The sequence below is a fragment of the Scyliorhinus canicula genome, chromosome 8 (assembly GCF_902713615.1).
Source record: "Scyliorhinus canicula chromosome 8, sScyCan1.1, whole genome shotgun sequence".
NCBI lineage: Eukaryota > Metazoa > Chordata > Chondrichthyes > Carcharhiniformes > Scyliorhinidae > Scyliorhinus > Scyliorhinus canicula.
The window spans coordinates 165,619,462-165,639,412 of record NC_052153.1 but is presented as its reverse complement, the minus strand read 5'-3'; the positions used below and the strand labels follow the sequence as shown (position 1 = coordinate 165,639,412).

At 49.3% G+C, this 19,951-nt stretch overlaps 1 protein-coding gene across 2 annotated transcripts in view; it reads left to right on the top strand.

Annotated features, from left to right (window-relative positions):
- The window catches only part of c8h4orf47 (chromosome 8 C4orf47 homolog), a 49,384-nt gene that overhangs the window by 20,334 nt on the left and 9,099 nt on the right, over nt 1–19,951 (top strand). For both annotated transcript variants that reach the window (XM_038805647.1, XM_038805646.1), the window contains exons 5-7: nt 839–908; nt 11,984–12,145; nt 17,001–17,161. In XM_038805647.1, coding sequence (XP_038661575.1) covers nt 839–908; nt 11,984–12,145; nt 17,001–17,161 — 393 coding nt within the window. The remainder of the gene's footprint in view (nt 1–838; nt 909–11,983; nt 12,146–17,000; nt 17,162–19,951) is intronic.

Genomic DNA, 19,951 nt, shown 5'->3' with positions numbered 1-19,951 from the left:
CGGCCTAATATCTCTCGATGTGGCTCATTGCCCAATTTTGTTTCCTAATGTTCTTGTGAAGCGTCTTTGGGATGTTTCATTATGTTAAAGGTGCTGTATAAATTGTTGTTCAGGAATAACCTTTCTATAGGAAGACCATGGAGCAAGGATTGTGAGCCCACCGCAGGCTCTCAATTGGGGGTCAAAAATCTTAGGGAACAATCAGTCATTGAATTGGCCAACCAGTGACTGGACGGCAGATTCGCCATCCTATTAAGGGTGGCATGTAGCCTCTCAAAGTTCTTGGGCCAATAGGTGATGATCGAGCTCAGCCGCAGAAGAAGGCTGCGAGAGAGAATGACCCAAGACGGAGGCAACCTCCCTCCCCCGTCTTTAAACTCAAAATACAAAATAGAATTAGCAGTCTGGTCACTATGTGTGGGGCACCCCTCCATGAACCCAGGCAGGAAGGAAGATCTCTCAGCCCCCAAGTTGAGAGGTCACCTTCAGGCAGCTGCGCCGTTCCCCACCTCTGAGGATTTGTAGGCCAATTGGAAATTCTCGGTCAGCCTCCAACAGTAGGCTTTAATAGGTCTTTGATTAGCTGAATTGGCTACCCTCTGCTTGCAGGTCGTGCTGTGCCCTCATCTCACCAGGTTTTGGCATGGGGGCGGGTTGAAGTGAGGGATCTGGCATGCTGTGGGTTAGGTGAAATTCCATGTCTGCCTGCCTCGCACTCACATCCAACTGGGCCTAAAAACTGAACCCATAGAATCAGTCTTTAGATCCTTATGAATAACTGAAAATAAGGTATGTCTAACTGGGACAGACTGTAAATATTTTTGAAATATTTTTGCAGGTATGCTAATCTTACCATAGGTCCATCATATGAACATGCTCCAGATGCTTATGTTGTAAAAGACACAAAGGTATGGCCAAGTGCAACAGTAACTGAATTTTTTTTTGCATAGGGCTACTGATGAACGGTAAATTTTCAAAGTAAAACATTGATTTGCACTTTCACACTAAAGTAACGTGTGCAAGTTGTGTTGCCAGAATGTACTCACTAAATTGTACCATAGAAATAGATCACTGCATTAGTGGCTTCAGCCATCAAATCCACTTCAACTAAATGACTTAAAATTTTTTTAAAATTTTTTAAAAAGTTTTACATTAACACTGCAATGTCATAACTGTGAAAATCCCCTAGTTGCCGCACTCCAGCGTCTGTTTGGGTACACTGAGGGAGAATTCAGAATGTGCAATTCACGAAACAGCATGGACGGTATTCTCCGCTCCAGATAAAAATCGAGATGGCCGTCGTGAAATCGGCCGAGCTTCACGACGACCCGATACAGCCCCGCTCCCGAGCTATTCATGCGGGGCCGCGGGTGTCACGCGTCAGATGACGCAAAAAGGCTGCGACTCCCGAATGACGCCACAATGACGCCGCTCCGCGTTGTAAAAAGGCTCGAGCGGCCCCCTCTCTCTCCCTCCCTCCCCCCTTCTCCTTCTCCCCCCTTCCCCCCACCCTCCCTCTCCCTCTCTCTCTCCCCTCTCTCTCTCCCCCTCTCTCTCCCCCTCTCCCTACCTCCCCCTTCTCCTTCTCCCCCCTTCTCCTTCTCCCCCCTTCTCCTTCTCCCCCCTTCGCCTTCTCCCCCCCACCCCCCTTCCCCCGCATTCCCTCTCCCTCCCTCTCTCTCTCTCCCTCCCTCTCTCTCTCTCTCCCTCCCTCTCCCTCCCTCTCCCTTCCTCCCTCCCTCTCCCTCTCTCTCCCTCTCTCTCTCCCTCCCTCTCTCTCTCCCTCCCTCTCTCTCTCTCTCCCTCCCTCTCTCTCTCTCCCTCCCTCTCTCTCTCTCCTCTCTCTCCTCCTCTCTCTCTCTCTCCCTCCCTCGACTGGCTGCCGAATTTGAAAAGCAGGTGTGTCAGCCAGCGTACTCAACTTGCGTGCCGACGTCAGGACTTTGGCCCATCTGGGCCGGAGAATAGCAGGAGGCCGGTTTTGGCCGTTTCGGGCAATTTGACGGGGTTATTCGCGGGAAAGGCGGTAGGAAAAATTTGCGCATTGGGGAGAATAGCGGGAGCGTGTCGGACCAGCGTCGCAGGAAAAAACGGCGCATCCCGCTATTCTCCGCACCGGCGTGGGGTCGGAGAATTCCACCCCATGTCTTTCGGGACATGTGGGAGGAAACCAATGCACACAGAAGAAACCCACGCAGACACGAGGCAGATTCCGCAGACAGTGACTCAAGCTGGGAATCGAACCCAGGTCCCTGGCGCTGTGAAGCAACAATGCTAACACTGTCCTTTATGGTGGGGTGACATTTTCAGTGCCAATATCAGAAAAGGATGCAATCATCGAATCATAGAATCATTTGCAGTGCAGAAGGAGGCCATTCGGCCCATCGAGTCTGCATCGGCTCTTACAAAGAGCATCCTTCTCAAGCCCACCTATCTACCCTATCCCTGTAACCCAGTAACCCCCACTTAACCTTTTTTTTGGACACTAAGGGCAAATTAGCATGGCCAATCCACCTAACCCGCACATCTTTGGACTGTGGGAGGAAACCGGAGCACCCGGAGGAAACCCACACAGACACAGGGAAACCGTGCAGACTCCGCACTGACAGTGACCCAGCCGGGAATCAAACCTGGGATGCTGGAGCTGTGATTTAAACACTATGCTACCGTGCTAACCACTATGCTACCGTGCTGTATACAATACAGCTCTGCCTAGTAGAGCCAGTGGTAGAGTGATAGTGTCACAAACAGTTATGTCCATCCCCTTACACTTCTCTCTGCAGGGTATGTATTTCCCTAGTGGAAATTTGGTTGTTTTACTCATCCAGGAGGTAGATCTGAAAACCCTTCAGTCTGCAGTTTTGGACCAAATTTCCACAGGCCTCCAAAAGGCACATGCTCCCCACCTGTCACTGTTCAACTCCTGGAGTCCACCTCAGCTGCTGTCCAGCCACAGTTTCCCATAAGGGGTCTAAGTGGGGAACGCGCAGCCGAGGCCGCACATAGTCCCGTTTTGTAAACTGAGGAGCTCTGCTCGACGGAATTCCTCAGTGCAGCAAGAGATCATGGTGTCCCGATCTGCGAGGCCCTGACTCGACCACCCCCCCAATCAACTATGGGAGGGCGTCCGCCCCCCCTTCCACCCCCAAACACCCACACAGGCACCTCAAACCCAATCGCTAGCGCACAGAAATGTCAGCTTGGCACGTTGACGGTGCCAACCTGGCACTCTGGCAGTGCCAACCTGGGCACCATGGCAGTGCAAGGTTGGCACCCAGGTGGCACTGCGAGGATGCCAGGTTGGTAGTGCCAGGGTGCCCAGGTGGCACCAGCAGTGCCAGGATACCACCCTGCCCAAAAGGCATCCAATCCCCTGGGAGACCCCCACAAGTGCCGTTCCATCTGGTCCACGTTTGTGGCGACCAGTATTAATGCCGTTCACCTGAGGTCTCTGAGGCTAAGGAGATCACTCCAACGCCTCAGGTAACTCAGATTTGCTAAAACATGATCCCACCCACATTGGGCAGGATTTGCATAGGAACGTCTCGCAAGATTGCGTTCAATCTCATGAGGCATTGTGAGCACCGGGTAGATCCCGGGAACGGGCTCTGCCAGCTTCTATCAGCCAAGCTGCGCCGTGGTGAGCTACTTTTCGGGTGCAGTGTGGCCATTGGATCGTACCCTTAATTTCACTTTAGATTTAATGGGATCTTCACAAAGAAAGGAATTGCAGGCTTTTTCCCAGATCATAGGGTGATTTTGTCTAGCTAGTTTTCTTAATCCTTTCGTGGACCCCTGTGTCTTCAAAAACACTGCTGTATTTTTCCATTATGGTTTCTTAGTCTAACTTTGAATCAGTTAAGTTGTTTACAGCACTCCAGTTCAGTTTAGTTCTTTGCAGCCAAGAGTAGCTAAAGGGAGCTGGAAAACCTCCTTGGAGCACAGAGTGGTAGCTCTGCAGTTTGTTCACTTAGCTCAGCTCAGCCTTGTCTGTGACTTAAGATCACATCTGCTGGTTTCAAAGGCAAGTGATTAAGTTTCCGTTTGTAGATTATCTCAGAAGTTGTGGAGACGGCAGCCCCCATACTGCCTCCAATTATATAGGTTGTCAATTCAGCTTTGGCACTACCCAAAAATGGTGTGAACCACCCTGGATTAAAAGTACGTTCGGCTTCAGTTCTTCCTAATTTTTCAAACCACACGCCAAACAATCTCTAATTGCGTGGTCTAACGCGACACCAAATTTGCAGAACTCTGCAAGTTGCTTGAGGGTTGCGACGAGCAGCGCAATATTTTCCCCTTCTAACTAAGTGATTCCTTCATTGAAATTGAAACCTGTTCGCAGTAATTAACGGCTTTGGTGCGTAATGGTCTTCTAATTTTGTAACCAATTCTCGATATGTCGTATCTCTTGGTTTCTCGGCCTGAACCAAGCTTCTTAACAAATTGAAAGTTTTGCTTCCAATTGTACTGAGGAATGCAGGGACCTTCATATCTTCTGAAATCTTATTGGCTAGGATATAATAATGGAATCTTTCTGAGTGGCATTTCCAGTTCTTTGAGTCTTCATCAAATGAGCCCATCACACCAAATTTTCCCGCCATTTTTAATGGTATCGGAAGGTTCTCCCAACTGCCCTTCAATTAATGGTCTAGTTAAATTCAGTTGAATTACCAATTTGTAACAGCTTTAGCTCCCATCGCAAGCTGTGAGAATCTTCTGTTCTCTCCCCACTCTATCCCCATGTCCTACATGGTGAGCTCTGCAGCCTGAACTCCTCTGAGTTCCGGTTTTAAAATTGGTACAGGCCCTTTCCTGTGTTCCACAAACCTTACAAGTTCCGATGCTAGGTGTGATTTCTGACCTTCAGTTAACCTGCTTAATGGATTGATCTGTTGAAGTTGCTCAACGAATCGACGGTCAAAGTTTGGCTTTTTCTCTTTCTTCTGAAAAATCTATATTTTTTTCTGATCTGTTCCTCGAAGCCCAGAGCTTTCCCTCTAAAATAGGTGGCACTTGTCCACATCACCACCCATCTTTGATTTGGTAAAACCCGTGAAACCCGATGCTTCTACCTGAACCTTGTTTTTCATTGTTTTGCTGTTGCCATCTTCCTAACGCTGTCACACTTCATTACTGCTGTTTCCCTTTTGGGAATGCTTTCTAGTGGGACTTCCGGTGGTGTCCATCAGCTGATCGATCACACACAAGGTGGTTCCTGTGGTGATATCTATATATGTTAATACATAATTAGTTAATGTGCAGTCAGTACAGACAGGTGATCACTAGATGGCAACACTAACAGAAACTATGTCAGGAGATTCCTGCTCTTTCTGAAGGTTAGTGTGTGTGTCGTGCAGCTAGAGTAAAGACGTGACAGATCAGAGTGTAGTGTATTATCATAATTATTAGTTTAATCTAATCTTAGTTAATTCTATTACTAGTCAAAGTATTAAAGTGAAAGAACTCGCAAGTACATTATTTTGTCACTCAATAAATAATTTGTCATCAACTGGAAGACTTTGACTGTTTATCATCAAGTTAAATACAACTCGGCAAGACAAATGAGTAATATTTATATGTAATATAACCGTTCCCACTTGGAGGCTTCGGTTTTGGCCTTTTTAACCCGTTTAGCAGGCGTTTTGGTGGAAAACAGAATAAAGAAATTGAAGCGTATTGGTTTCTCCTCTGATGGAGAATGTCAGCGGGTTACAATACCAAGCAGGGATAAAGCCCCTGCTCAAGAGTTGGATGACCCTCGTGACGCAGTGAAGGAAAACATGCCAGAACTGACCGTGTCGGCATCTTCCACCCCACTGCCTATGGAGTAGTTAATGGAGTTCATCTTGGAAGAATTAAAGAAGCACCGGCAGGAGATGCAGGAGGTCCTGCCCAGGGAGATTGAGGCAACAGTAGCTCCTCTTCACAGGGCTTTGGAGAAGCGAGCAGAGTCGTATGGTGCGGCGATTCGGGAGGTAGAGTAGGCAATCTCGGACCACAGCGACTGGATCGTGTCTCTGATGCAGAGGTAACAATGCTGGTGGTGGGCCACATTATGTTGAAGACCAGAGTGGACGATCAGGAAGATTGATCCAGGCACCAAAACTTAAGAATAGTTTGGCTGCCGGAGGGGGTCGAAGGCACTATTGCCAATGACTTCGTGACGAAGATGTTCAGGAAGCTGGGTGGAGTGGGGGTCTTAACCTAACCTGCACGTCTTTGGATTGTGGGAGGAAACCGGAGCACTCTGAGGAAACCTACACAGACACGGAGAGAATGTGCAGACTCCGCACAGACAGTGACCCAGTGGGGAATCGAACCTGGGACCCTGGCGCTATTAAGCCACAGCGCTATCCACTTGTGCTACCGTGCTGCCCATGGCTTTGGGTTTGGGCCATCGTTTATCTCCTGGGTGAGATTGTTATATAAGATCCTCATGGCAAGTGTAAGGATGAATGCGCTGAACCCGGGATAATTCAGGCTGCATAGGGACACGAGACAGGGATGCCTGTTGCCCCCATTGCTATGTGCATTAGCTATTGAACCCCTGGCCATCGCACTTACGTAGTTGAAGGAATAAAGGTGGCATTGAAAGGTGGGGGGGGGGGCAGAGAGCAGAGTGTGTCCCTTTGTGAGGACGATTTGTTGCTGCATTTGTTATTGAGGGCAGCATGGTAGCATTGTGGTTAGCACAATTGCTTCACAGCTCCAGGGTCCCAGGTTCAATTCCCAGCTTGGTTCACTGTCTGTGCGGAGTCTGCACCTTCTCCCCTTATCTGCGTGAGTTTCCTCCAGGTGCTCCGGTTTCCTCCCACAGTCCAAAGATGTGCAGGTTAGGTGGATTGGCCATGCTAAACTACCCTTAGTGTTCAAAATTGCCCTTAGTGTTGGGTGGGGTTACTGGGTTATGGGGATAGGGTGGAGGTGTGGGCTTGGGTAGGGTGCTCTTTCCAAGAGCCGGTGCAGACTCGATGGGCCGAATGGCCTCCTTCTGCACTGTAAATTCTATGTTTTGGACCCGCTCTCATGTGTGGGGTTGTTAATGACGTTTTGATCATTCTCGGGGTACAAACTTAATGTGGCCAAGAGTGAAGTCTTCCCAGTGAATTCCCAGGGTAGGGGCGCAGATTTGGGAACATTGCCATTTCAGCTGGCTAAAACTAAATTCAGGTACCTTGGTATTCAGGTGGCACATGAGTGGGCCTTGATGCACAAATTGAATTTTGCCAGCTTGGTGAACGGAGGTGAGAGGGGACCTGAAGAGGTGGGGATGCTCTCTCGCTTACCTTGGCAGGTAGAGTGCAGATCATGAGATTCTCCTGAGATTCCTGTTCGTGTTCCAGTCTCTCATGATTTTTCTCCCTAAAACATTCTTTGGGAGAGTCTATAAGTTAATTTCAGCATTTGTGCGGGCGGGCAAGACACCTAGTATCTGTAGAGCCTTCCTTTAGAGGAGACGGCGTTCAGGGGAAGGGTGGGGGAGGGGGGGGGGGGGGCTGGCACTGCCAAATGTTTTAGATTATTACTGGCCAGCGAATCTAGAAAAGGTGCGGCAGTGGTGGCATGAGAGGGGTTCAGAGTGGGGGCTGGAGGCTTCTTGCATCGGGGAGTGCTCAAAGGCATTGGTCTCCGCCCTCTCCCGTTCTCCCCGGCTCGGTATACTGTGAGCCTGGTGTTGGTGGCATTCCTTAAAATTTGGATTAGGCACTTCGGATTGGTGGGGCATGTCGGTATTGGCGCCAATCTGTGAAAATCACAGGTCTGTGCCATTGAGGATGGACGCAACATACAGGAGCTGCAGGAGGAAGGGGGTCTGGAGGATCAGGGATTTGTTTTGGAGGGGCTGGAGGAGTTGGAGGAGAAATTCCAGCTCCCATATCCCGACACATACGTTGATGGATGAGCTGGGGGAGGAAAAGATCTTGGATATATATGGGTGGTTACTGGAAACGGGGAAGGCTCCGTTAGAAGAGATAAAGGGGAGGTGGGAGTGGCACTGGGGGGGGGGGGCCTGTAAGAAATACCGTCGCGGGCGAACTCCACCTCTTCCTGTGCCAGCATGAGCCTGATTCAATTTACAGTGTTTACAGGGCTCCTATGACTAGAGCATGTGTGAGTGGGTTCTTCCTGGCTGTAGAGAATAGGTGCGCGAGGTGGTCAGGGGGGGCAGCTAATCACGTGCATATGTTTTGGTCCTGCCTGTAACTGGCTGAGTTCTGGGCCTCAGTGTTTGAGACCCTGGCTGCGATTCTACAGCCTCGTTGCGCTATCGCTCAAGCATAATAAGGCCAGTGAATAATGGGAGGGGCCAAAAACGAGATCCGCGCCAGGCGCCAAACAGTTTGTGATGCAACTGGCCCACTCCTGTCAGCGAAATCGGGATCTCATAAGAACATAAGAACTAGGAGTAGGCCATATGGCCCCTCGAGCCTGCTCCGCCATTCAATGAGATCATGGCTGATCTTTTGTGGACTCAGCTCCACTTTCCGGCCCGAACACCATAACCCTTAATCCCTTTATTCTTCAAAAAACTATCTATCTTTACCTTAAAAACATTTAATCTCGCCATAGCGTACGAGAAACCAATTATCACCACTTGAGCCCCATTTCCATACAATTAACGAGAGCCACACCATATCCAACGGCCTCGCGTCATTCAGCGGCCTCCCCAGCAGCTGCTCATGCCAGCACTGATTAGTACTCCTTTTGAATCGGTGGGGAGGGCCCCTCCGCAGGGGTGGGGCACCATGGGGGAGTTTGTTGGGTGGGATGCCTGAAGAGATGGGCAAAGGATCCGGGGGTTGGCCCATATTGTGGAAGGAAGTGACAGGCATCATAATAGTTCTGCAAAAATGTGTTTAATGTGTTGTACAAACCCCACACCCGATGGTGCCGCCACCACACCTAGTGCCCCCTACCTACCCCCCACCCCCGGGTCCCTCAGTGACCTCAACATGCTTGGCCTTCCTAGCTCTAACATGTCTTGGTGTTTCCCCAGGATGCACATCAGACGTGGAGGCAGTCAGTTGCTTACCTCGTCCCGTGGCCTTCGAGGCTCTGGGGCCTGAGGGCCCTTGCTCATTTGTCGGAAGACATGCCCAGCAGTGCCACCCTGTCCTGTGTGCTGACTGCAGAACTCAGGGGAACTGGTGGCCAATATCCTCAGCCCATGGGACAGGTCTGGCTTGGCACCCGGCACCCCCTCCTCCCGATTGGTGCCCTTAGGGCCCTGGAGTCCACCTTGGGATGGAGGGGCAACTTGTTTGAGCCTCGGCTGTCCCAGCATCATCTGGCTCTGCCAGCCCTCGTGGTTCCCCATGGTCTGCACCATTGTGTCGACGCCCTGAACGATGCTCTTCAGTGACTGGGACATGCTCTGCAGCGCCTCAGACATGCCCACCTGTGACTGGGACATGTTCCGCAGCACCTTGGCCATGCCATCTGAGAGCGAGACATGTTCCGCAGAATCTCATCCAGATCGGCCTGGTACTGGGTGGCACCCCCCAGCGAGTCGGACATTCTGCCGAGATCCTCAGCCATGGTCGTCACCGACTGCGCAATGCCTTAGGCACCTTCACTCATGGTGCCAACGTTGTGCCCCAGGTTTTCCACTTCAGTAGCCACCCTGGCAGTGTTGGCTTTGGTGCCACTCATTGCCGGCGCCATCTCCTGCTCCCCTGGTCTCTGGGACTCTACCAAGTGGCTATGGATCTGTTGGAGTGACGCTGACATCGCCCTCTGAATGTCCCGGCTGCTCCCTATCGTCTCCATCAGCTCCGGGTACCTCTGTCCCACAGGTTCCGCATCAGACTGTTACGCAGCTGGGTCCTGGGATCCAGCAGACCTCCGACTATTGTCTTGCCTGGGGTTCCTGCCTCCATCTGATGTGCTCACCAGATTGTGCCCCAGAAGCCTTTTCACTAACATGTCCCACCGAGGTGTGTGTATCTGTGCTGGCGTGGGAGTGGGGATGACAGCTGTGCCATGACTATGGTTGTATCCCTGGAGCTCTCCTCCGAGGTGTTCTGGGAGTCAGGAGAGGGTGCCGCCTGGGATGGGCCGGCGCCATCGGCTGGAGGACCTGTGGGAGAATAGACATGTGGTCAGTGGGAGGGATGTGTCAGTCAATAAGGCAATCACGACTCCTGTTTGACAGGTCCTCTGGGTGGAGCCCGTTTCCTCACCTCTTCGGCACCCGCCAGCCTCCGCTTGCATGTCCGTTCTGTCCTCAGCCACCCCAATCACCTCCGGGACATGCTCCTCGCAGGATGTGAAGATTTTAAGTCCAGCACCCCTCCGCCAGTCTGGGCCCTCTCCCGATGATTATGGGAGTGCTTTTCCTGAGGAGACACAGAGAGGGCATTGTTACCAACACTCGTCATTCACATTGGTGGGAGGGCTTCGGGTCGCACGGGGAGTTGGGAGGTGGATGCTTCCTTGGAGAGGGGGTGGGGGTGACGTTGGTGTCTACTCACTCGTGCTGCCCGGTGTAGGTCGTTGCCCTTTTTCCAGCACTGGAGGCCAGTCCTCCTGGTCACACTCCCCAAGCTGACAGCTGCCGCCAACTCATCCCAGGCAGCACTAGCTGCCTTGTGGCTGACTCTACAGGACCCTCGGGTGAACTGAACACCCCGCCTGGCCTCCACTGTATCTAGGAGCCTCCCCAGGTCAGCATCTCTGAATCTTGGGGCGGTCTCCTCAGCACCATTATTATGAGCTGGCTGGGATTGCTGAGCAAGTGCAGCTTACGTTCTGCTCGACCTTGTTAGCGGGACCTGGCAAGCGCGGTCCCGACCAATCGGCTGGCAAGCCTTCATTTGCAACAAGAAGTCCGTGAGGCCTTGTTAATAATAATCTTTATTTGTGACACAAGTAGGTTTACATTAACACTGTAATTAAGTTACTGTGAAAAGCCCCTTGTCGCCACATTCCGGCGCCTGTTCGGGTACACAGAGGGAGAATTCAGAATGTCCAATTCACCTAACAAGCACATCTTTCTGGACCTGTGGGAGGAAATTGGAGCACCCGGATGAAACCCACACAGACATGGGGAGAATGTGCAGACTCAGCAGACAGTGACCCAAGCTGGGAATCAAACCCAGGCCCTGGAGCTGTGAAGCAACAGTGCTGACACTGTGCTACCGTGCCACCCAAGTAAGTGGACCAATCAACATTGAATTGTGTTGCCGGCCTCGCTGGGCCAAACGCCGGGAAGCTCGCGCTTGCTACCAAATTTAGAATTTTTTTGCGGAGAATTGCAGCCTCTGTCGACGATTGTCGGGGTGAGATTGGAGTTGTGGCCCAATTTATGGCATATCCCAGTTGCTGGAGGAGAAGGAGGGCTGAAATTGTGGCCTTGGCCTGTGTAATTGCCTGGCAACGGATACTACTTGGATGGAGGTCGGAGGTGGCACCGAGGGCCTGGACGTGGTTGGGGGATGTGGCAGAGTTTCTGCAAATGGAGAACATTAAATTTACTCTTAGGTTGTCAGAGGAGGGATTCCACTCGAGGTGGAGGCCGTTTATCTCCGTTTTCAAAAATCATGTTGTCGCCAGCAATTAGGGAAGGGAGTTGGAGTGGAGTTGATGGCGGGGGGTTATTTTTTGGGGATAAAGTTAGTTACTTTAAATAGATATAAAATGAAAAATGTCTGTAATATGGTTGCATGAGTTTTTATGAGTGTGGAAACTTTTGTACTGTTTGGAATAAAATATATTTAAAAAAACAGGAATGCTCCCGAGTTATGACGTGATTTCACGCCCCCCCGCCCCATCTTTTCTTTCACACCGCAACATTCGACACCGCAACATTCAATTTCATGTTCCAAAGTCTTATCCACTTCTGATAAAATTCATTTTAAAGCTTTTCAACTGCATTCATTTCACTGAACGCCTTAAGCTCTTTGTACTCATGTTGGAGCTGAACATTAACTCTTCTGGTCTATTTCCATAAACTAACTACACTGTGGTACTTTTACAGAAAGAACAACTCATTGACGGACCATTTCGATTGAACCTTTACCCTAAGGAATACTTTGATAGCAACCCCTACAAGAGTGAAAGGATTTTACCCCCAATAAAGCCAGCTGCACCAGCAATAAAAATAGAAACACCTTTTAAACCTTCCTCCCCTGGAAAATCGGTATGTATGTGATTTTACAGCTTTGGTTAGGATCACGGTGCTTTGACAGGGACAGAAACCTGCTTGGAAAGAGCGCAAAAGGGAGTTGCAGGAGAAAACCGGCTCAGCTTTGTGAGGCGTCAAGAATTTTGGAGAGAAAAGGGAGGTTGCACATTTGGAATGGGGGCTGTTTGGGAGAACAGATGCATCGAGGCTGTGTTTTACGAGGACGAGGTAATGAATGACAGGCACTTTTGAGTGAAAGGACAGAAATATTTTGTTCATTCATGGGATGTGGGCTTCGATAACCATGCCAGCATTCATTACCCACCCATTATTGCCCTTGTGAAGTTGGCGGTGAGCTTGCCTTCTTGAACTGCAGCAGTCCATGTGATGTAGGTACAACCAAAGTGCTGCTAGTGAGGGGATTCCAGTATTTTTGACAGTGATAGAATGGCAATAAATTTTAATTTCAGGATGGCGACTGAATTGGAGGGGAGTTTCCGGATGGTGGTGTTCCTAGGTATCTGCTGCCCTTGTCCTTCTAGATGGCAGCGGTTGTAGGTTTGGAGCGAGAATCAGCCAATATGGAGACCAGAAAGGGAATTTAAGTGGTTAGGAGTTTAATGACAAAGGAGTCACAAGAGCAGGTCTCATGGGTTGGCACAGTTAGCAGTGCTGCCTCAAAGAGCCAGGGACCAGGGCTCAATTCAGGCCTTGGGTGACTGTGTGGAGTTTGCACTTTCTCCCCGCGTCTGCGTGGGTTTGCACCGGGTGCTCTGGTTTCTTCCCACAGTCCAAACCTGTGCAGGTTAGGTGGGGTTATGGAGATTGGGTGGAGAACTGGGCCTAGGTAGGGTGCTCTTTTAGAGGGTTGGTGCAGAGCCAATGGGTCAAATAGCCTCCTTCTGCACAGTAGGGATTCTATGGTTATAAACGATGATCGTGGACAGGGTGGTAAAGGGTGATGAGAAGGAAATTAGAGAAAGATAGGGATTCCGAGTCCGAGCAGAGAAAATTGTGGGGCAGTTTGGTTCGGTGGCAAGGGGAAATGTGACAGTGACAGCTAAATGGTTGGTCTCAATCTTAATGACAAGGAGGAATGAGAAATAAGGCTCTTTACTCTTGTTTTTCAAGGTGAAGCTTTTAGGAGGTAGAAGAGAGGAATTTGAGCAGATGGAGAAAAGGAGCTGGGGGATTACATTATGTTGCAGGATGATCCTTGTATAGCAACAATTTTGCCAGAAGAGAGCAGGGTCCAGCAAGATCTGACATTGAATGACTAAACCAGTTGTAGCCATGTTGAAGTCTGGACTCGAGGGAGTTGATCGGGATAGGTGAGTGAGGCTTTTACTGGGGACAAGGGCATCAAAAGTAAATTTGTACAAGTCATTTGAGGCAATTGATAGCTGGAGGTGCTGCAGCTGGAAATTTAGGGGAGGCTTTTTGCTGGGGTCAGACACAAGATATTGTGATTGGAGGGGATGTGAATGATGAAAGCTATGTTGAAGTGCTCAGAGAGCGATAGCATAGCCTTGTCTGTGATCATCATTGCTGTTGAAATGAACCTGTGTTGTTTATACTCCTGGGTTTCATTAAAATGCCACCAGTCCATTTCTCACAGGAAGTGGCTGCAGCCAATGGAAAATCAGTTGGTGTATGACTGCCCATGATCATGTGGAGAGGTTCAGTAAAGAGGGTCCCAGAATGATGTTACAGGAGAGAACATGCGGTACTAGGCAGATTGTTCCTTATGCCTCACAATGACCTTGGTCAGGTCATCTTCATGTTTCAGCCTGGGAGAAATCACCACCTGAAAGTTCCCCTCCAAGCCAAACACCTTTCTGACTTGGAAATATATCACCGTTTGTTCACTGTTGCTGGGTCAACATCCTGGAGCTCCCTCCCTAACAGCACTGTGGATGTACCTACACCACATGGACTGACTGCTGTGGTTCAAGAAGACAGCTCACCACTAGCTTCTCAAGGGCACTTAGAGATGGGCAACAAAAGCTAGCCTAGCCAGTGACGCCTACATCCCGTGAAAGAATAAATACAAACATGGACAAGTCCTATTAGGAGGTCACCTCCTGGAGGATTGTGGAGCCGGTCTCGTTGCTTCGAGTTGTGAGTTTGGAACCCTCATTAGGTCCAAACATTGGAAGGCTCCAAAGCTCTTGGGAAAATCCAGCATGTTAACGCGCTTCTTTTGTTATGGATGCTGCTATACTGGCTTGAGTGTTTCCAGAATACCTTGTTTTCAGTTCAGATTTCTGTCATCCGCTGTGTTTTACTTTTGAATTAAATTAATAGTTTTGGATTGACAAATTGAAATGCTTTGCCAGGGAATTAGCAAAATTCAATCAATCAAGTTGGAAATTTTCACTTTGCCCATACCATCAATTATTAATTAAATTGATGGGATGGGCAAACTGAAAATGTGCTGAAAACCAAAGAAAAGGTGAAAGGACAAAAGTGGGGCAGGAAGCATAAAAATTAATAAATTCATTAAACAAATGGACTTGCAGAATTAAATCAGTCTGATAGAAAATTGGCAAATAAGCCAAAAAATAAATAAAGAGAGATGGAAGTGTAACAGGAAAACCATTCGAACTGACATTGGGGTGAATGAATTAAATAAAGTGCAGCGTAATTAAAGACTTTATCGAAACCTAGAAGTTAGAAGCAGGACTAGGCCATTCAGCCCTTCGAGCCTGCTGCTCCATTCAATATGATCATGGCTCATCCCCAATCTCTGCCATTTTTCTGCTTTCTCCCCCATTTCCCTTGATGCTATTAAAATCTAAAGAAAGTCTATCTCTTTCTTAAATATATTCAGTGACTTGTCCTCCGCAGACTTAGAATTATAGAGTATAATCATAAAAATGTTACAGCACAGAAGGAAGCCATTCAGCCCATCTTGTCCATGCCAGCCCTAGGACATCCAGGTGCCCTTTCTAATCCCACCTTCCTGCACCCGGTCTATAGTCCTGTAGTTTACAGCACTTAAGGTGCAGATCCAGGGACTTTTTGAAAGAGTTTATGGCCTCTGCCTCCATCGCCAACTCAGGCAGCAGATTCTAGACGTCCACAACCCTCTGCACTAAGGGCAATTTAGCATGGCCAATCCACCTAGCCTGCACATCTTTGGACTGTGGGAGGAAACAAGAGCACCTGGAGGAAACCCACGCAGACACGGGGAGAATGTGCAGACTCCGCACAGACAGTGATCCAAACCGGGAATCGAACCTGGGACCTGGAGCTGTGAAGCAACCATGCTGCCCTCTCAGCCTTTTTTGTTCCAAGGAAAATAACCCCAACCTATCCAATCGCTCCTCATAGCTACACTTTTCTAGCCCTGGCAACATTGTTGTAAACCTCCTCTGCACCTCCTCCAGAGCAATTACGTCCTTCCTGTAATGTGGTGACCAGAACTGCACACAATACTCCAGTTGTGGCCTCACCTTCCAACATTATATCCTTTTATATTCTATACCTCTGCCAATGAAGGAGAGCATTCCGTACACTTTCTTTCCAAAATATTTCTGCAGATTCACCATCCTTTGAGTGGAGAAACATTTCCTCATCCCAGTCCTAAATGGTCTACCTCGTATCCTGAGACTGTATCGCCCTGTTCTAGATTCCGGAACCAGGGAAAACATCCTCCCTGCATCTAGTCTGTCCAGACCTGTTAGAATTTTATACGTTGCAATCCGATCTCCTCTCATCCTCTGAAACTCTGGTGAATATAGACCCAGTCAAAGCAATCTCTCCTCATAGGACAGTCCCAACAAATGCATTGAATAAAGATGGAACTCGGCAACATGGTTAAAGTAAAGATTCAGGATTGAAGAATTTTAAAGTGGTAGGTATAGAATTAGGAGAAATGTCCTCAAATAAATAAAGTTGCCAAGAGCAGGAACAAAATTGAGGTAGTTATTAAAATTGGCTTAAACGAGATCTTGCAGGTAAGTAACATGGTTGAAATGGATAGGTAGCCATTTATTACTCACATTAAATAAATATAAACTCAACTAAAAGCAAAATACTGTGGATTCTGGAAATCTGATATAAAAACAGGAAATGCTGGACAAACTCAGCAGGTTTGACAGCATCTGTGATGCAGGTAGGGCAGCGCAGTGGGTTAGCACTGCGGCCTCACAGCGCCGAGGTCCCAGGTTCGATCCCGGCTCTGGGTCACTGTCCTTGTGGAGTTTGCCCATTCTCCCCGTGTTTGCGTGGGTTTTCGCCCCCACAACCCAAAAGATGTGCAGGCTAGGTGGATTGGCCACGCTAAATTGCCCTTAATTGAAAAAAAAAATGAATTGGGTAGTCTAAATTTTAAAAAAAGAAAAAAAATCTGTGGTGAAGGTGTACTGTGGTTGGCATGACCTCTGCTGATCCTTTGCTTCTTCTGCAATGGGGCAGTGCGTCTGAGGAGTGCCAACCTCCGCCTGAGAGGAACGGAGCATCACAGATGGATGGAGCATACTGTGTCCAGTCACATTTAAATGCATGCAAATCGATTGATACAAATTTCCCAAGAGCTAATCCAATGATAGTCGATTTCATCGAACTGTTTGGGTTCCTTGCTGCGAGGCACGAAGAGGATACGGGCAAATGTTATTTTAATGCCCAATTATGTCTGGTTGTTTAATGGTTTTCATACCAGCTTGCGTATCCTTTCAATTTACAGTCCCATTTTTAATAATGTCTTCATTCCCTATGTCCGGTATTTATTGCTTGCACAGCATGCAAGAAACCATATGTTTCACTGTATACTAATACACGTGGCAATAATACATTAAATTCTTATTCCCTTGTCTCAGTAAAGTAAATATTGAGTTCATATATGTTCTTTTTCTCTACGTTTCAGCTTGGTGGAATGAAGGCAGGCACGTTTGATGTTTATCCATCCCATTTCAGTACCTTAGATCAAGTTCCAAAAGAGGCTCCGAAAACTGGTTTAGTTTTCCGACCGACCGCCGGACCCAAGAGCAGGCCAGTTAGAAGTGTCCTTGCAACAAATATCAACAGGTAAACAATGCCACTTTTCAGCAAATTGTGTGTGCATCAGATACATAATGAGATGTAGGCAAAATATTATGTTGATATGCAAAGGCAATCATGTAAATAGTAATATGTACGACCTCCAACCAGCAGGTGGCAGTAGAGAACAACCACCTGACATTGTTACCTCGGGGAGTCTGGAGATAGTCATCAAAGTGGATAGTCACATTTGTCGTGGCTCTTAGATAATTTATAATAGTAGATTTTGATAATTTTCATATGGTTATCTAATCCATATTATTGTTTAACAATAAACATTCACCCCCCCCAGGGGACCGGAGGGGATGAGGCGATTCTTGGACGGACTGACCTTCCCAAGAGTGGGTAGGGGGTTGGTTGACGGACTGGGAGCCCTGGTCAGGATCGAAGAAGTATTGGGAGGGCCTGTAGGTCATGCAGTCGGGTAAAGCCCCGGGGCCAGATGGGTATCCGGTGGAGTTTTATAAAACGTATGCCGAGATAGTGAGGCCGGTGCTGGTCAGGGTTTTTAACGAAGCAAGAGACAGAGGGGTCCTCCCCCGTCGATGTCGCAGGCCACTATTTCGCTTATTCTGAAACGGGATAAAGAACTGGAGGCTTGTGGGTCTTACAGGCCGATATCTTTGATCAACGTAGATGCTAAGTTACTGGCCAAGATCTTGGCGACTAGAATTGAGGACTGTGTACCGGACCTAATTGCGGGGGACCAAACTGGGTTCATAAAGGGTAGGCAACTGGTGGCCAATATAAGAAGGCTGCTTAATGTGATTATGATGCCCAGGAGAGCAGGGAGGCAGAGATAGTGATAGCTATGGATGCGGCAAAAGCTTTTGACCGGGTCAAGTGGGACTATCTGTGGGAGATGCTGGGACGGTTTGGGCTCATTGACTGGGTTAGGCTGTTAAATCAGAGGCTAGTGTAAGGACGAACAGGACAACATCGGATTACTTCAGACTGCACCGCGGGACAAGACAGGTTTGCCCTCTCTCCCCACTGCTGTTTGCGCTGGCCCCTGGCAATTGCTCTGAGAGTTTCAAGGGACTGGAAAGGGCTGGTCCAGGGGGGAGTGGAACATAAAGTCTTGTTATATGTGGATGACCTGCCGTTATAAGTATCGGACCCAACAGCGGGGATGGATGGTATCATGAGGGAATTTGGTCGGTTTTCATTGACTGGGTTAGGCTGTTATATCAGGCCCCAGAGGCTGGTGTAAGGACGAACAGGACGACATCAGATTACTTCAGACTGCACCACGGGACAAGACAGGGTTGCCCTCTCCCACGGCTATTCGCACTGTCTATAGAGCTCCTGGCAACTGCTCTGAGAGCTTCAAGGGACTGGAAAGGGCTGGTCCGGGGGGAGTGGAACATAAAGTTTTGTTACATGCAGATGACCTGCTGTTATACGTATCGGACCCAATGGCGGGCATGGAAACCCTGAGGGAATTTGGCCGGTTTTTAGGATATGAATTGAACATGGCTAAGAAGCGAGTTGTTTGTAATTCAGGCGAGGGGGCAGGAGAGTAGGCTGAAGCGGTTGCCGTTCAGGCTGGTAGGAGAAAGCTTCAGATACTTGGGGATACAGGTGGCATGAGCTCAACCTGTCCCGACTGGTGGAACGAGTGAGGGTGGAGGTCCGGAGGTGGGATGTGCTCCCGCTGTCACTCGAGGGGAGGGTGCAGACTGTTAAGATGACGATTCTCCCGAGATTCTTGTTCATATTTCAGTGTCTCCCCATTTTCATCCCGAGGTCCTTCCTTAAGAGGCTGAACAAAATTATCCTGGGATTTGTCTGGGCGGGAAAGTCCCCGTGGGTGAGGAAGTTGATGGTCGAAAGGAACAGGGGGGAAGCGGGGACTGGCGTTGCCGAACTTCAGCAACTACTACTGGGCGGCCAACATAGCGATGATAAGGAAATGGATGGTGGGCGCAATTTCAGACCATGCTCCGCACTGGGTCGATCTGGAGATGGGGGAGGTGCGGGACCAGCGCCCGCTGTGGCGTCTGGATGTGGGGTTGGTGGTTGATGAGGAGGTGTGTAGGAAGGTCCGGGGAAGTATTGAGGGGTACCTTGAGGCCAACGATACGGGGGAGGTCCGGGTGGGGATGGTTTGGGAGGCTCTGAAGGCAGTGATCCGGGGGGAGCTGATTTCCATCCGGGCCCATAGGGAAAGGAGGGTGAGGGAGAGACTGGTGAGGGAGCTCCTAGATGTGGATAGGAGGTACGCGGAAGCCCCGGAGGAGGGATTGTTGGGGGAACGGCGTAGCTTGCAGGCCAAGTTCGACTTGCTGACCACCAGAAAGGCAGAGACACAGTGGAGGAAGGCGCAAGGCGCGGTTTATGAGTATGGGGAGAAGGCGAACAGGATGCTGGCGCATCAGCTCCGCAGGCGGGATGCGGCTAGGGAAATTGGTGATGGATAAGGGTGGGAATGTGGTGCGGAAGGGGGCAGAGGTGAACGGGGTCTTTAGGTACTTTTACGAGGAACTGTACCGGTCGGAGCCACCAATGGGTTCCCGGTGGGATTTTATAAAAAGTATGCGGACCTGGTGGACCCCCTGTTGGTACGGGCCTTCAATGAGGCATGGGAGGGGGGGGCTTTGCCCCCGACGATGTTACGGGCGCTGATTTCTTTGATCCTGAAGCGGGATAAGGACCCCTTGCAGTGTGGATCATACAGGCCTATCTCGCTCCTCAATGTTGATGCTAAGTTGCTGGCGAAGATCCTGGCCACCAGGATAGAGGACTGTGTGCCGGGGTGATACACGAGGATCAGAC